At 54.6% G+C, this 14,147-nt stretch overlaps 1 protein-coding gene across 2 annotated transcripts; it reads left to right on the top strand.

The window, feature by feature from the left end:
• Positions 1 to 965: 965 nt before the first annotated feature.
• Fbrs (fibrosin) lies at positions 966 to 13,473 on the top strand. 2 transcript variants are annotated; one of them, XM_026400409.2, is made up of 18 exons: positions 966 to 2,496; positions 2,783 to 2,962; positions 3,707 to 3,742; positions 3,838 to 3,867; positions 4,923 to 4,971; positions 5,061 to 5,361; positions 6,741 to 7,042; positions 7,248 to 7,453; positions 7,570 to 7,614; positions 7,850 to 7,945; positions 8,183 to 8,251; positions 9,167 to 9,196; positions 9,577 to 9,648; positions 9,968 to 10,085; positions 10,189 to 10,269; positions 11,208 to 11,291; positions 11,432 to 11,639; positions 11,737 to 13,473. In XM_026400409.2, exons 1-18 carry the CDS (start codon positions 2,047 to 2,049, stop codon positions 12,314 to 12,316), a joined length of 2,937 nt encoding a protein of 978 aa, XP_026256194.2. In that variant the 5' UTR covers positions 966 to 2,046; the 3' UTR covers positions 12,317 to 13,473. The 2 variants fall into 2 exon arrangements, with proteins under 2 accessions (XP_026256194.2, XP_026256195.2); XM_026400410.2 differs by having other exon boundaries at positions 11,498 to 11,639.
• The last annotated feature ends 674 nt before the right edge of the window (positions 13,474 to 14,147 follow it).

The raw sequence follows: 14,147 nt of genomic DNA on the forward strand, positions 1-14,147 counted from the left end.
ATTGAGCCCAGAGATGCTTAACCATTGAGCCACATCCCCAACTCTTTTTTATATTTTATTTAGAGACAGGGTCTCGCTGAGTTGCTTAGGGCCTCTGTAAACTGCTGAGGCTGGCTTTGAACTTGAAATCTTTCTGCCTCAGTCTCTCCAGGGGCTGGGATTACAGAGGTATGCCACCACACCTGGTCCCCCCAAAAAAGACTAGGAAAACGGTCAGAGTGGCACTCATAATTTAGAGACTGCACGGAGCAGTGGCCAGAGGACAGATTCTGGAACAGGGATTCCCAGCTGTCTGTACTTCAGTTCCCCTCGCCTTCTGTAAAATGGGCGAATAACCAAATGAGTTAACATATGAGAAAGTGCACGGCACACAAGTGCAAAGTGTTTTTTGTTAGCGCTCAGAGAACACAGACCAGCATTCTTGAGCCGAAAAGTAACTGGACAGAATCTCGATCTCGCAAATCTAACACTAGCAAAGCAAGCGGCATACTGGGACCACCCCACGCCGCTTGAGCGATCCCACTAGAGACCTGACAGAGGTGGCATCACCATGCGCATGCGCTAAACGCCAAGCGGCGGAAAGGCAGACGCGACGTAACTGGTTGTCGAACCGCACCTTCCTCAGCCACGCGCCGCCCAGCGGCCAACTGCCCTCTAAACTCGGGCACGGCATCTCAACTCCTATCCTTGACGCCGTCAGAAAGCGTCCAATAAACGAAGAGCAGGAAGAGGCGGGGCCACCTATGGGACCGCCCCAAACACCTACTTCTAACCAGTCGAGTCACAAGACTCGAGGAAGGGCGGAGCTAATTTGACGTAACCCAATCCAAGATTTGAGGGCGGTTACATATTACCTATCCCCGGAATTTAACTCCGCCCTTCGCTCTGACGTATTCTTACCAACCTATCAACTACTGAGCCCGTGGGGGGTGAGGGGAAGGGGGCGGGGAGTGGGAGGAGGCAGAGAGAGGAAGGAGGCGTAGGCTGAGGAGGAAGAGGGAGGAGGGGTAGGGAAGTCCTGGCGGAGAAGAGGCCCAAGACTCCAAAGGAGACAACGGGAGAGTGCGCTGGAGTTCCCTGGCTCCCCAACGGCCGTTCCGGATTTCCTAAGGCACAAATCAGACAGAGACTGAGGAAAGGAGGAAGAGACTTTTATGTCGGCGGACAGAGAAGCTCTACCCGTCACCGGTGCCTCACATCCGGGACTTTGGAGGGCTGGCCCCGCGGCCCCGCCCCCCCTCGCACCTTTCATGGCGACCGGAGGCGGAGGCTGGAGGAGCAGGGCCTGGAGGAGGCCCCTTTAAATCTCCTTAAAGGGGTGGCCACCGAACTCGGCAGACTCCAACGCCAGCCTTAAAGGGGAAACGTCGAACAGAAGCTGACAAATTGAGAATTGTGCTGTTGGAAGAATTGGGGCGAGTGGGATTTCCCACCCTTACCTCCTCCTACGCAAGAAGTCCTTTAAATTCAGCTTAAAGGGGAAGTGGCCGTTTGTGGAGGACTAGAAACAAACTCCTGATCCCTTAAAGGGAGGGCCGGCTGTGTGAAGGACCCTGGACTCCTTAAAGGGGTGGCCTCTTTTAGCCGGAGGACTTAAGACACTTTTAAAGGGGAGGTCTGCGTTTCGGGTCGAGCTTTCGGCCCCTTTTAAAGGGGCGGCCCTTCCTCTTCCTCGGGGAGACTTGCCTCGACCCCTGGCAGGGGGCGGCCACCGCAGTAGGCCAGCCGGACAGTGTTGGGTCGTCTTAAAGGGGCCGGGGGCTGGACAACTTAAGGCCTCACCTTAAAGGGACGGCCACTCGTTTCGCCTTCTCGGCCCAGTCGGCCCCACAGGGGGGGCCCTCGGGCTTGTCGCCCCGGGGGCGGCGCCGGCTCTCGGGGCCTTGGCCTTGGGGCAAGCTCGGGGCCAGCAGATCCTGCTTTAAAGGGGAAGCCGTGGCCCTCTCGTCCCTGTGCAGCCGCCAGCGCCGAGCCTGCGACCCCGGGCCTGCCGACAGGCCGCTTCAGGCCCCGCCGCCTCCGGATGCGGCGCTGAGGGCCGTCACCATGGAGACGGCCGCGGCCCCGGGCCCGGGCTGGGCAGCTGAGGGGGAGCGGCGACGGAGGCGCTGCTCGCGCCGAGACCGAGACCGAGAGCAGCGGCGCCGCCGAGGTCCAGGCGGCGACGCGCCCCGGGCCTTGTTAGCCGCCCCGCGCGGTTCTTCGTCCTCGTCGTCACCGCCGCCGCCCACCAGGCCCTGGTCGTCAGCTTCGTCTGGAGAACGGCCCGGAGGCCCGAGACGGCGGCGGCCCCGTCCTAGGCCTCGGCCCCCGCGACCCCGAGCTCGGAAGCGGCCCGCCGGCTCGGGAAGCCGCGGGGAGGAGGAAGAGGAGGAGGAGGAGGGGGGCGCAGACGACGGGGAAGCCGAGGAGGAGCCTGAGGAGGAGGAAGAAGAGGAGGAGGACTTGATCGATGGCTTCGCCATCGCTAGCTTCGCCAGCCTCGAGGCCTTGCAGGTGGGGCCTTTTGGGGTTGGGGACCTTTGGGGGTTTCAGAGGGAAGAGAGAAGGGTACAGTGCCTGGAGTGGGTGGGGTTGAGGGGGGAATGCTGGCACCCCAAACCAGAGCAACCGGCTCCTCTGGCCAGGCTCTGCCCCACCCTGGGTGGGAGGAGGTAGAGCTAGTCTCCAGGGACCAACCAGGTTACTGGGCCTGAGAGGCACTTTGGCGGCCTGGTCACCCCTAGAGAAGTGGGGAGGTTTTCTTTTTCTATCTACTTCAGTCCCACCTCCTCCTCCACAGAAGGATGCATCTCTTCAGCCCCCAGAGCGACTAGAACATCGGCTGAAGCATTCTGGGAAACGGAAGAGGGGGGGCTCCAGTGGGGCCACTGGAGAGCCAGGGGACAGCTCTGATCGGGAGCCTGGCCGGCCCCCTGGGGATCGGGCCCGCAAATGGCCCAATAAGCGGAGAAGGAAAGAGGTGAGGTGTCCCAGATCCCCATCCTTTAACACTCTTTGGGTAGAGTGTCTTTAACATTGATTGGTTTTCTGTCAGCAGTGCATCCTAAACACTAACCTCAGACTCTAAGGGCAAAGAGGAAAGGGTACAGCAGATTTGAACCCCCAGCTTCCCCCTATCCAGGTCTGACCCAAGATTTGTCTACAGTCAGACTCACCTGCTTTTGTTTGGTTCTACATTGGTTTCAGATGCATTGATAATTTTAAGAGACAAATCAAAGGAACTTGTTTGAATCATAAATTACATGTGGACCCTTGAGGTGGTGGTAGGAAGGAAAAGCGTCGGCAATTAAATACCTAGAATTAAGCTTGAGAAAAGCTATACAAGGCCAGATCTGGAAGAGGTATGGAAGAGATGCTGCAGAAACCCACATGAGGAAACCACTCTTTCTGTCTGGGGGATGGGAGGAGGGTTGTGGTTAGGGAAAGCCCCCTAGGATGACTTAGTCAGGCCCTGAAGTAGTCAGAAGTTTGCTAAGAGGAGAAATGGAGAAAAGTTGTTTGGGGTCAACATGCATAAATGTAAGAACCTGGTGTATTTAGAAAATGACAGGAGAATGGGGATGGGCACTAGCCAGAGAAGCAGCTACAAAAAGAGGTTGAAAATAGATCATGAGAGACCTTGAATGCCTTGCCGGGAGTTGAGACTTTATCCAGTTGCCTGGCCAGTCAGCCTCCCTTACCTCTGGACTCTGGTCTTTCTCAGGCCTTCTCCCGTCACTCTCTGGAAGCTGGATACATAGTAAGTGCTATCTACCTGTCCTGGCTCCTCCCCCCACCCCTTGGGCCTCATTTCTCTTCCCTATCCTGACACCATTCTCTTTTCCTTCTCCCCAGTGTGATGCGGAAAGTGATCTGGATGAGAGGGTGAGTGGAGTTAGAACTTGCTGGGCAGGCAGAGTCCCCAGCTTGGAAGATGGACTGCAGCTTAAAGGCCTACATGCAGCAGACAGCCTCATCTTGAGTGGGGAACATGGGTTAGGTTGAGCCTGGATTGGTCTTTTGGGAGAAAAATGGGGGACTTGGGAGGGCAAGTGGCCAGCTAACCAGAAAAAGAAGGTCCATGTCTTGGTGAGCCATTCTTTCTAAACCTCTTGGAGCTACCACTGGTTCATGGACATTCAGAATGACTGGAACACAGGTGGTCTTTCCCACTGGCCATTAGTCACCTCTTACAATTTGAGTTTCATGGATGAGAGTCTGAGCCGAGATGTTTATCATGGCAATAAGGACACTAAACCATTGTAAACAGTGTAGGAACTTCTTTTTTAGAGGTATTTTAGTTTACGATTAGAGTTGATTTGCTTGACGTGTAGCAACATGTCCTGGCAGGTAGTACTGTACACAACTGTGTAACTACTCCTAAAAGTAGTGAAATGTGCATTTCCTGATGTATGCCTTGTTTTCCTTCAAAAGTTGACTGGACAGGAACTGTGGTACAGGGAGTTGTTGTCCATTTTAAGGGATGGCCACTATCCATTTCTAGCAAACTATTGCCACATGAGAATGGGGACAAGAAAACCTGAGTCTGGGTTCTTAATGAGGAGTCTCCAGGTTTGAAAATCTTCGCGGTTAAAAGATTTTTGCTAATGGTAGTGGACCAAACAATCTATAAATCAGGTTGTCCTGGGGGCCAGCAGTAGTGATATCTGACATTTTTGCTTTGATTTCCTGTTTTTCTGACACTTCAGTACTGCCTTGATTCAGTTCTCCTTGCCTAGCAGATTCTCAGGCTCAGCAATTTACTTCTTTCTCCAAGCTTAGGCCCCCTAGTACCCACAATACAGTGGATCTCAGCTAAGCTGATGGAGTAAACTTGCTATTATCACCTGTTTCTGGCAGTCTCCAGAGGCTGTTGTCATTTCCTAGGTGGAGGCCTGGACCACCTACAACTTAATTCTCTCCTTCTACTTCTTCCCTAGGTCTCCGATGATGACCTTGACCCATCCTTTACTGTCTCAACCAGCAAAGGTTGGTACAAGGGTGGGATGGAAGCAAGGGAGGGAGGTCGGGGTGAGCATGAGCCTCTACTAAGCATGTCTGCCATCCTGCCCTCACAGCCTCGGGCCCCCACGGCGCCTTCAATGGGAACTGTGAAGCAAAACTCTCCGTGGTCCCTAAAGTGTCGGGCCTGGAGCGGAGCCAGGAGCAGCCCCCAGGGCCCGACCCGCTGCTAGTGCCTTTCCCCCCAAAGGAACCACCGCCTCCACCAGCCCCTCGGCCTCCTGTCTCACCCCCAGCACCCTTGCCGGCCACCCCCAGTCTGCCACCCCCACCCCAACCCCAGCTGCAGCTTCGGGTCTCGCCCTTCGGCCTCCGCACTTCTCCCTATGGCAGCAGCCTGGACCTCAGCACTGGCAGGTGAGTAGTCCAAGGGTTTGCTGTGATCTTGGATAGGCATGGATATTTTGGCGCCAACCCTTGGCACTCTGTAACTGGGACATAGGATGATACCTGTGGGTGTGACTTGAAAAAGGATTCTGACGCTGAAGACACTCGGTGAAGTAAATTTTAAAGAGATTACTGCAGGACTTATATGAGACCTTTATATATTTATGTGCAGGGTAATCCAGTTTGATCTGTTACCCAATTTTTTTTTTTTTTTTTTTTTTTTTTTTTTTTTACTGGTGAGAACTTTTCATAAGACATATCTGCTAGGAATAGTGTGTTCTTTGGAACATACTTTGGGAAATGCTGACATGATGATAAAGAGTGCTGGCTTTGGTGTCAGTCAGACCTGAATTGAAATTATTGCTCTGCCGCTTATTGGCTGTGTGATTTTTGACAAGTCATTTAACCCCTCTGAGCCTCAATTTCCTTTTTTTCTGGGAAATGAAATAATAATGGTACCTTTATCCTAAAGCTGTTGATTCTGAGTGAATGCAGTGTTTCCCAAAGTGTGTACACTCATAAGTGGGGATGTGGAATGATGACAGATCTTAACCTGAGTAAACTATGAAATAGTCATTATAGCTGTTATGTGCTTTAGCAAAATACCTCAAATCCTTGATTTCACATGGTATTGCTTAGGGTGAGGTTAAAACAGAAAGTTAAGCTATAGAAAGAAGTAAGTGGTGTAGTACAGATGGTTGCATGGCTGTGGCAACACTTTGGGAAGGTGGTGTGAAATGTTTGGAGACTTGTATTAGCTTATAAAGCAGGTGCCAGCACTTGGCCTGCAGTAGGTGCTCACCAAAGGGTAAGAATTATTGACGTTCTTGTTATTGATGCTATAAATGTTGTTGTCATCATCATTATCATTGTTGTTATTATTGAGAAAACTAAGGCTCAGAGAGGGGCAGTGACTTGCTCAAGGTCACCCAGGGTGTTCATGGCAAGATGGGCCTAGAATTCAGCTCTCCTGAATCCCAGGACAGGCCAACATGGTGCTGCTTCCACTATGTTAGGGTGGGAACCCAGGTGGCCTATTGTAATTAAGCGTCAAAATGAGTGATCTGTTTTGTGCTGTAGTTGAGTCAGAAAAGGGAAAGTCATATGGCTGGATATGGCAGTGGCAGCTCTGTGGAAGAAGAGACGTAGAGAAGGAGAAGATGGGGTTGTCGGGAGTGGGAGGCACCTCAGTCTGAGGATGGGTTCCCTGGGGGAGTTCCTGGGGGCCGGGTTCTGCCATCTTCTGTGTTGGAGAACCAGGGTCACGGTATCACCCAGGCTTCTGACCCCCTCCCGTCAGAGCTGGCACCTCCCAACCCCCTCACTCATCTCCCCACTTCTCTCCCCAGCTCTTCACGGCCGCCCCCCAAGGCCCCGGCCCCTCCCGTGGCTCAGCCTCCCCCCTCATCATCCTCTTCGTCCTCTTCCTCCTCATCTGCCTCCTCCTCGTCCGCGCAGCTCACCCACCGGCCCCCGACGCCCTCACTGCCCCTGCCTTTGTCCACCCACGGCTTTCCCCCCCATGGGCTGCGGGCCCCCCCACCACCCCACCACCCCTCCTTGTTCTCCCCTGGCCCCACCCTGCCCCCTCCCCCACCCCTGCTGCAGGTGCCAGGGCACCCTGGGGCCTCAGCCGCTAACGCCCTTTCTGGTGAGTTTGGGGTCCTGGCCGGGGGGTGGGAGGGCCATGGCCCCATGTTCGGGCCCAATTGGCTTTGGGGCATCTGGGCCTCAGCAGACAGCAGGGCTTGAGGAGGGACTGGCTCAAGGCCAGAGGGAAGGCCAGTCACTTGGGCCCAAGGAGGCTGACTTGGTGGCCACAGAAGTTAAAGCCTTCTACCCCTCCCCTCCCACAGAGCAGGACCTGATCGGCCAGGACCTGAACTCTCGCTACCTGAATGCCCAGGGTGGCCCTGAGGTGGTGGGGGCAGGGGGCTCGGCCCGGCCCCTGGCCTTCCAGTTCCACCAGCACAACCACCAGCACCAGCACACCCACCAGCACACCCACCAGCACTTCACCCCTTATCCCCCGGGCCTGCTGCCACCCCACGGCCCCCACATGGTGAGCTCCTCATTGGGCCAGTCGATGAAGCTCAGAGACCTGGTGGGAGGGTGCGGCTTCCAGGGGAAGGCCCTGGGTCCCTGGCTGGCAGCTTACTCTTCCCTTCTCTTCCCTAGTTTGAGAAATACCCAGGAAAGATGGAAGGCCTTTTCCGACATAATGTGAGTGTGTGTGTGTGTGTGTATGTATGTGTGTGTGTGTGTGTGGTGTGGGCATGAATGCATCACTACGTGTGGCCCTGACTGTTCAGGTCCAGTCTCCAGCCCCAAAAGCAAGAGTCTTGAACCTGGGAAATCTTCCTGGAGGGTTTAGGGTGGAGGCCAGAGGACTGATGGGCAGACCAGACCTGGGCTGCACCTCCACTCCCTGCTTGGACTAGTCCCCTTCTCTCCACAGCCGTACACGGCCTTCCCTCCCGCAGTGCCCGGGCTACCTCCGGGCCTCCCGCCGGCTGTCTCCTTTGGCTCCCTGCAGGGGGCCTTCCAGCCCAAGGTGAGCTCCCAATCTAGACACTGTTGCCACCTTCTGTCCTTTACAAACCTAGACTCCCTGGATCCACATACCTTTTTCCCACTTCCCAAAACCATGCCTAGACTCCTGCCCTCCCTTCTGGACCCAGGTTTTTGCACAGCCATGCTCCTTTGCTGTCCCATACCCCAGCTTGGTTCTAGACTCCTTGTATGCTTGGTGCCAGCTCTCCAGTCTGATCCCTCCACTCCCCTTTCCCAGAGCACGAACCCTGAGCTGCCACCACGACTGGGGCCAGTGCCGAGCGGGCTCCCCCAGAAGGGGACACAGGTGAGGGGGGCCAGGGCAGGTCCTGGGGGAGCTAGAACGTGTGTTGACGGGAGAGCAGGGTTGTCTTAAGAGTGAACCACTGGCTTTTTCTCTTTAATACATGATCGGGGTGTTCTTGGGTGTTTAAGGAAAGAGGATTTATATAAACACCAGGAATTCCCAGACATGAGGAATAGGAATTTCTTGAGATTGTCCTAGGAATAAGATAATTACCAGGACACTATTTTGTTCTTTGGTTTTGTTTTTTGTGGTGCTTGGGGATCAAGCCCAGGGCTTCACCCATGTATTGTATTGTACTGTTGAACTACACCCCAGCCCAAGGACAGTGATTTTTGTAGGGGTTTTCAAATTTAAGTCACAGAACTTTTTAATTTTTTCCCAAATGACATCATACCAGGAAGCCCTGTCCATAAAACAGTTAAGATAAGCTTCCTCTTTGTGAAGTGGCTGGGGGAGCCAGAGCGGTCTCTTCCCCTTGGCATTTGTAGCAGGCTTAGACCCATGGCTCTGGGAACATTGTGAAAAGTATAGAATGTGTTTCTTAAAGGATAGACTAGTCCAGATGTTTATCAACTTCTTAAAGGGTGTCTTAATCTAAATAAATCTTAAACAGACCCCCATTACATAAAGCTGTTAATAGGATAGCTTATCTGATTGAGAAATCTGTCCTCCTGCTCAGGCCACCCCCTACGTGGCCTAAAAGGGCACCTCCCTGGGGCCAGGTTCAGAACTTGGTGCTGGAGAAGAGATGCCTGGAGTGGGAGAGATGGGAAAGGAGTTTTGACAAAGGCTGGAAAGGTTAGAGGCATAGAATCTCAGGGAAGTATCTGGGGGTGAGTGGGTACAATGGAGATGAGACACTCAGGTCAGTAAACAGGTCTGAATCGCCTCCAATCTCTCCTTTGCCATCCCCAGATCCCCGACCATTTCCGGCCACCTTTGAGGGTGAGTTTGGTGAAGACCTCAGGCTGCATGAGGCTGGGGGCTGGTGTGTCAGCTTGTTTGGCTGAGTGGGTGGGTCCTATTCGGGAAAGAGTGAGAAGCTTAAAACGTGGAGGCAGCCAGATAAGAAACAGTAGAAAGTGAAGGTCTTCGAAGTTGCAGACCTGAGCTCAGATGTAACTGGCCATGGGACCTTGGGCAAGACAGTTTCTCTCTCTGAGCCTCAGTTTCCTAGGCTTTAAAATGAACCTAGTCATCCCTCAATTTTAGGGATGATGAGTGGGGATGTTGTGTGGCAAGGCTGGGCCCAGGACCAGGCTTGGAGTGGGTGATGAGTGAACATTCTTTCCTTCCCTTTGCCTTTGGTCATCCTGGGGCGGCAGAAACCAGGGAAGTGGTGTGCCATGCACGTACGCGTGGCTTACATGATCCTGAGACACCAGGAAAAGATGAAGGTACTGGGGCTGGAGGGCTGGGGAGTGGATCTGAGAGTCAGGGGTGGCCTGAGCTATGGGCATCTACTTTCAACAAAGTACAGCAGAATCTTGACCAGAAACATTCTCTCCTATCCTGTCACTACTGAGCAATTAGCACCTGTGTTCTCTGGCTAAATACAAGGATGGTCAGAGAAGGTTCTGAGAGAGGCAGGGGCTAACACCCAAGTCCCCTCTTAGTGCCAGCCAGCCCTTGGAGGGGAGATAAGGGTGGGAGACACAGAAAAAAAGACACAAAGTGGCTCCTCACTCACTGCCCCTCTCCCGGTGTCCCACACAGGGTGAATCCCACAAGCTTGACTTTCGGAACGACCTCCTGCCCTGCCTTCCGGGTCCCTATGGGGCCCTGCCCCCTGGGCAGGAGCTCTCCCACCCGGCCTCCCTCTTCACTGCGACTGGTGAGTCTGGCCAGCCCTCTCAGGGCCTGAAGTTTCCCATCTATAGCTGAGGCCCACTTTGCACCCACTTAGCCTCATCAGAGTCTCCCACCTCTCTGCCCAGGTGCCGTCCACGCTGCAGCCAACCCTTTCACGGCAGCTCCCGGGGCCCACGGACCCTTCCTGAGCCCCAGCACCCACATTGGTAAGAGCCAAGGGCATGTTGGGCAACCCAGGCCTTGTCTCCGACTTCCAAGTATTCTTGAGCTGGGGATGGAAATTAGTCTCGAGGCAGTTAGAATGGGGTAGACCTGGTTCCATTTGCTTTGTGATCTTGGGCAAGTTTCTCTACTACCTGCTCTAAACTGTGATTTTCTTATCTGTGGAAGGGGTAGGAAAGGCCAGGGTGATTCTCAGCTTCTGCCAGCTCAGACCCCTATCTCTAAAGTAGCCAGTGGTAGGTGGTAGCGTGCCACCTGGGAGAGGAGGGTGGAGGAGGGAGGCTGTGTAGGCCCAGAGGAGAGCATGACCCTGACTCCTAAGGAACTTGGAGGCTTTGTGGGAGAGATTACCTGGGTGTGGGGGAACAAGAAGGCTTTGAGCCTGTTGGCATAGAGGCATTCCTGGCTGGGGAAACTGTGAGGTTCCCATGGGAGGATAGGCTAGTTGTTCTGATGGCTGTGTGATACGCATGAAATTAAGGGTCAGGCTGGGAACGGCTCTGCATGTCAGGTGGGGAGAAGTCTGCAGGGGAATAGCTTGCTGCAGAGGTGAGATCTGCTAAGGTGGTATAAGGGAAAGGGAGAAGAGTTTGACCTCTGGTGTCAGAGAGACCCCAGGTTGATGGTTTCACTCACAACTAGATGACCGTTGGCAAGTCATTTCACCTCTCTGAGCCTGTTTCATCTTAAAAGTGAGAATGATCCAAACTGCCTCATGGGGCTTGTTGTAAGGCTAAGTGACATGATTCATGTCAAAGTTCAGTGCTTTGCCTGGACCATGGAAATGCTCAGCACATGGTGGCTAAAACAAGCAACTTAAGGGCTCTGGCCAGCTTGCTGACCTGCCTCTTCCCTGCCAGTTCTTCACACCTGCTCAGAGTTGGCTACCCCATGCTCTGACCATCCCCCTTTTCTCCCACAGATCCTTTTGGGCGTCCCACAAGCTTCGCCTCCTTGGCTGCCCTCTCCAACGGGGCCTTTGGAGGCCTGGGCAGCCCCACATTCAGTGAGTGCTGGGTAGGGTGGGTGGGGTGGGTGGGGCTGCATCACTGAGGTTGCTTGACCAGGCAGGGCTTGAGGGGATGCCTGCATGGGGCCTCCCCTGCTGGCCCATGTCACTTTCTATCTACTTCACCCTCTGCCCAGACTCCGGCGCCGTCTTTGCCCAGAAAGAAAGCCCAGGGGCCCCACCAGCCTTCGCTTCCCCCCCAGACCCATGGGGCCGCCTACACCGCAGTCCTCTGGCCTTTCCTGCCTGGGTCCGGCCCCCTGAGGCCGCCCGGACACCAGGCTCAGACAAGGAGCGGCCTGTGGAGCGGAGGGAGTCCTCTATCACCAAGGAGGAGAAGGACAGGTCTGCCTCCCCAGCCCCGCTGCTGCTCCCCCGCCCCCCAGTCTCTTGGCCTCTGTGGATACCTTCATTCTCTTCCTCTACGCCTGCCCCCCACCAGGGACCTCCCCTTCTCTCGGCCCCAGCTCCGCGTTTCTCCTGCTACTCCCAAGGCCCGGGCTGGTGAGGAAGGGGCCCGGCCAGCCAAGGAATCTGTGCGGGTAAAGGAAGAGCGGAAGGAAGAGGCTGCTGCTGCTGCAGCCGCTGCCGCCGCCGCCGCCGCTGCTGCTGCTGCCGCTGCAGCCACTGGGCCACAGGGCCTTCACCTGCTGTTCGAGAGGCCGCGGCCACCCCCTTTTCTGGGCCCCAGTCCACCAGAGCGCTGTGCGAGCTTCCTGGAGTCAACCTGGTTGGCAGGGCCCCCACGCCTTGCTAGGCCACCCCGCTTCTATGAGGCGGGTGAGGAGCTGACTGGACCAGGGGCGGTGGCTGCTGCCCGCCTCTATGGTCTAGAGCCTGCTCATCCCCTGCTATATAGCCGCTTGGCACCACCACCACCACCTGCTGCGGCTCCAGGAACCCCTCACCTTCTCAGCAAAACTCCACCAGGAGCCCTTTTGGGGGCACCACCTCCGCTCGTGCCCGCTCCCCGGCCCAGTTCCCCACCTAGAGCCCCTGGCCCAGCCCGGGCTGACAGGTGAGGGGGGGGAGGGGCAGGGGCAAAGCTCTATCTCCCCACCCTTTCCTTTTGAAAAGGTCCTAGGGCTGAGGTTTTAAGCCAGGGCTGGAGGGCAATGGTCGTGACCTCATGGCCATTTCTGAGGTCATGGACCTGGGAACAGAATCCCCAACCCCCATGAGGTTAAGTATCATGGAGTGTGGGGTCACTGGGAGGGTAGAGGTCACAAGCCTCTAGAGCGAGGTATGTGTGTACATGAGTTTGGGGGTCATTTCAGAGGTCATGGCTCAGACCTCCTGAGGTGCACCATTGCCCCCTTTAAGGGCCTCTAGGCCCTTGACCTGCCTCCCCAAGGGCTCATAAGCCAGAGGCCAAAGTGCCCCCCCTCCCCTTCACCTACCACCCAAGTCCTCATGCCCTTCTAGGGCTGGGAGAGGAGGGGCCAAAGGAAAGGGGGTTCCATGTACATATTACCCCTTCCCGCATAGCCCCCCAGACCTTTTGTACATTTTTACAGGGGTGCCCCTCCCAACAGTCCCCTTCCTGGTTAATTAAATCCTCAGACTGGTGCTGTGTTCCTAGCCTCTGGCCTCTCTGTGGGGGAAGGGGGATTTGTAGGGGAGAGCCCGGAGGGGACAGGCAGGAACCCAGGGCATGTCCCTGGGAATGTGGGGTCTAGCAGGAGGTGGACCAACAGGGGAATGGACCTAGGGACCTAGGCTGGAGGGAAGGATAAAATCCTTCCTGCTTGGCTGACAGCCCAGGTTTCCCCCAACTTATTCCTGTTAACTCTGTGCCCCCAGCTCCGAAAGGCTCAACCTCTAAGCCCAGACTCCACCTCTTAATGGCTCAGTCCCTCTCTTTCCCAGTTTCCAAGTGCCCCCAGGACTCCTGGGCCCTGCTCCACAGAACCCTGTTCTCCAGAACCCTGCCCCAGGCTGGAGGGGGGGGCAGAGAAGGTCACCATGTACCACACACCAAAGAAGGGGGTTGGCCCAGGGGTGGGCGACACAGGCAGCTTCTTCAGCAGCCTCATGGCAGCAGCCCCAGCCTTCCCAAAGCAGAGGCGCCTCCAGGCTGGGGCCCGACCTAAGGCAGGGCTCACTTTAACAAAACCATAACGTTGACTTTTTCCCCAGGTGGGGCTTATTCTGTAACATGACTTGCGGATATTTATATAAAAATGAGTGTTACAATGAGGCCCCCTGACTCCTCTTTCAGTCTGTATGGGTTGCTTGGTGGGGGTTGGACTTGTTCTTGCTGTAAGGGAGGGATGAGATCAATACTGGCCATCTCCTGACAGATACCCCCCCACCTGGGGGAGTTGTTCAGGTTCTGGATGGGTGGGTGGGTTAGTGTTGGACAATGAAGTTTTTGCATTACTTTTCTACAACCTAGGAATTCACTTAAGATTGAAACTATATAGAGACATTGAACAAAAGATCAAGTTTCCTCTTTACCTGATGCCAGCCTTTCTCAAATCCACTCCTTCCCCATGGTAGCCACAGTTAATCATTTCTTGTCTATTACTCAGGTTCCTGTGTACCTGCACATGTATCTATGTGCATAGTAATGTTAGTGTCTTAAGATCTATAATTTTTACAAAACTGTTGGTTTTTGGTAAGCAGTACACGGTCACTGTAAAGCAGTTCAAACAAACACATAGAGAAAGTGTCCTATCACCCCCACCTGTCAGAGATGACCACTGTTAATTATCAAGGTTAACATTATAGGCATTTTTTAAATTATATGCTTACAGTATTTTAGAAAATGGGACTGATCTATGAAACATACTATTGGGCAACTTCTATTTTGCATTTGGCATTAGTCTATTAAGTAGTTCTTAGCCCAGT

This window comes from Urocitellus parryii, chromosome 9 (assembly GCF_045843805.1).
Source record: "Urocitellus parryii isolate mUroPar1 chromosome 9, mUroPar1.hap1, whole genome shotgun sequence".
NCBI classification, from domain to species: domain Eukaryota; kingdom Metazoa; phylum Chordata; class Mammalia; order Rodentia; family Sciuridae; genus Urocitellus; species Urocitellus parryii.

What these genes read in the sequence shown, in the direction of transcription:
- Fbrs (XM_026400409.2), top strand. Translation starts at nt 2,047, where the DNA reads ATGGAGACGGCCGCGGCCCCGGGCCCGGGCTGGGCAGCTGAGGGGGAG. An exon ending in CCAGCCTCGAGGCCTTGCAG is followed by an intron (nt 2,497 to 2,782) that starts GTGGGGCCTTTT and finishes CCTCCTCCACAG; the next exon opens with AAGGATGCATCTCTTCAGCC. An exon ending in CACCCCACGGCCCCCACATG is followed by an intron (nt 7,454 to 7,569) that starts GTGAGCTCCTCA and finishes TCTCTTCCCTAG; the next exon opens with TTTGAGAAATACCCAGGAAA.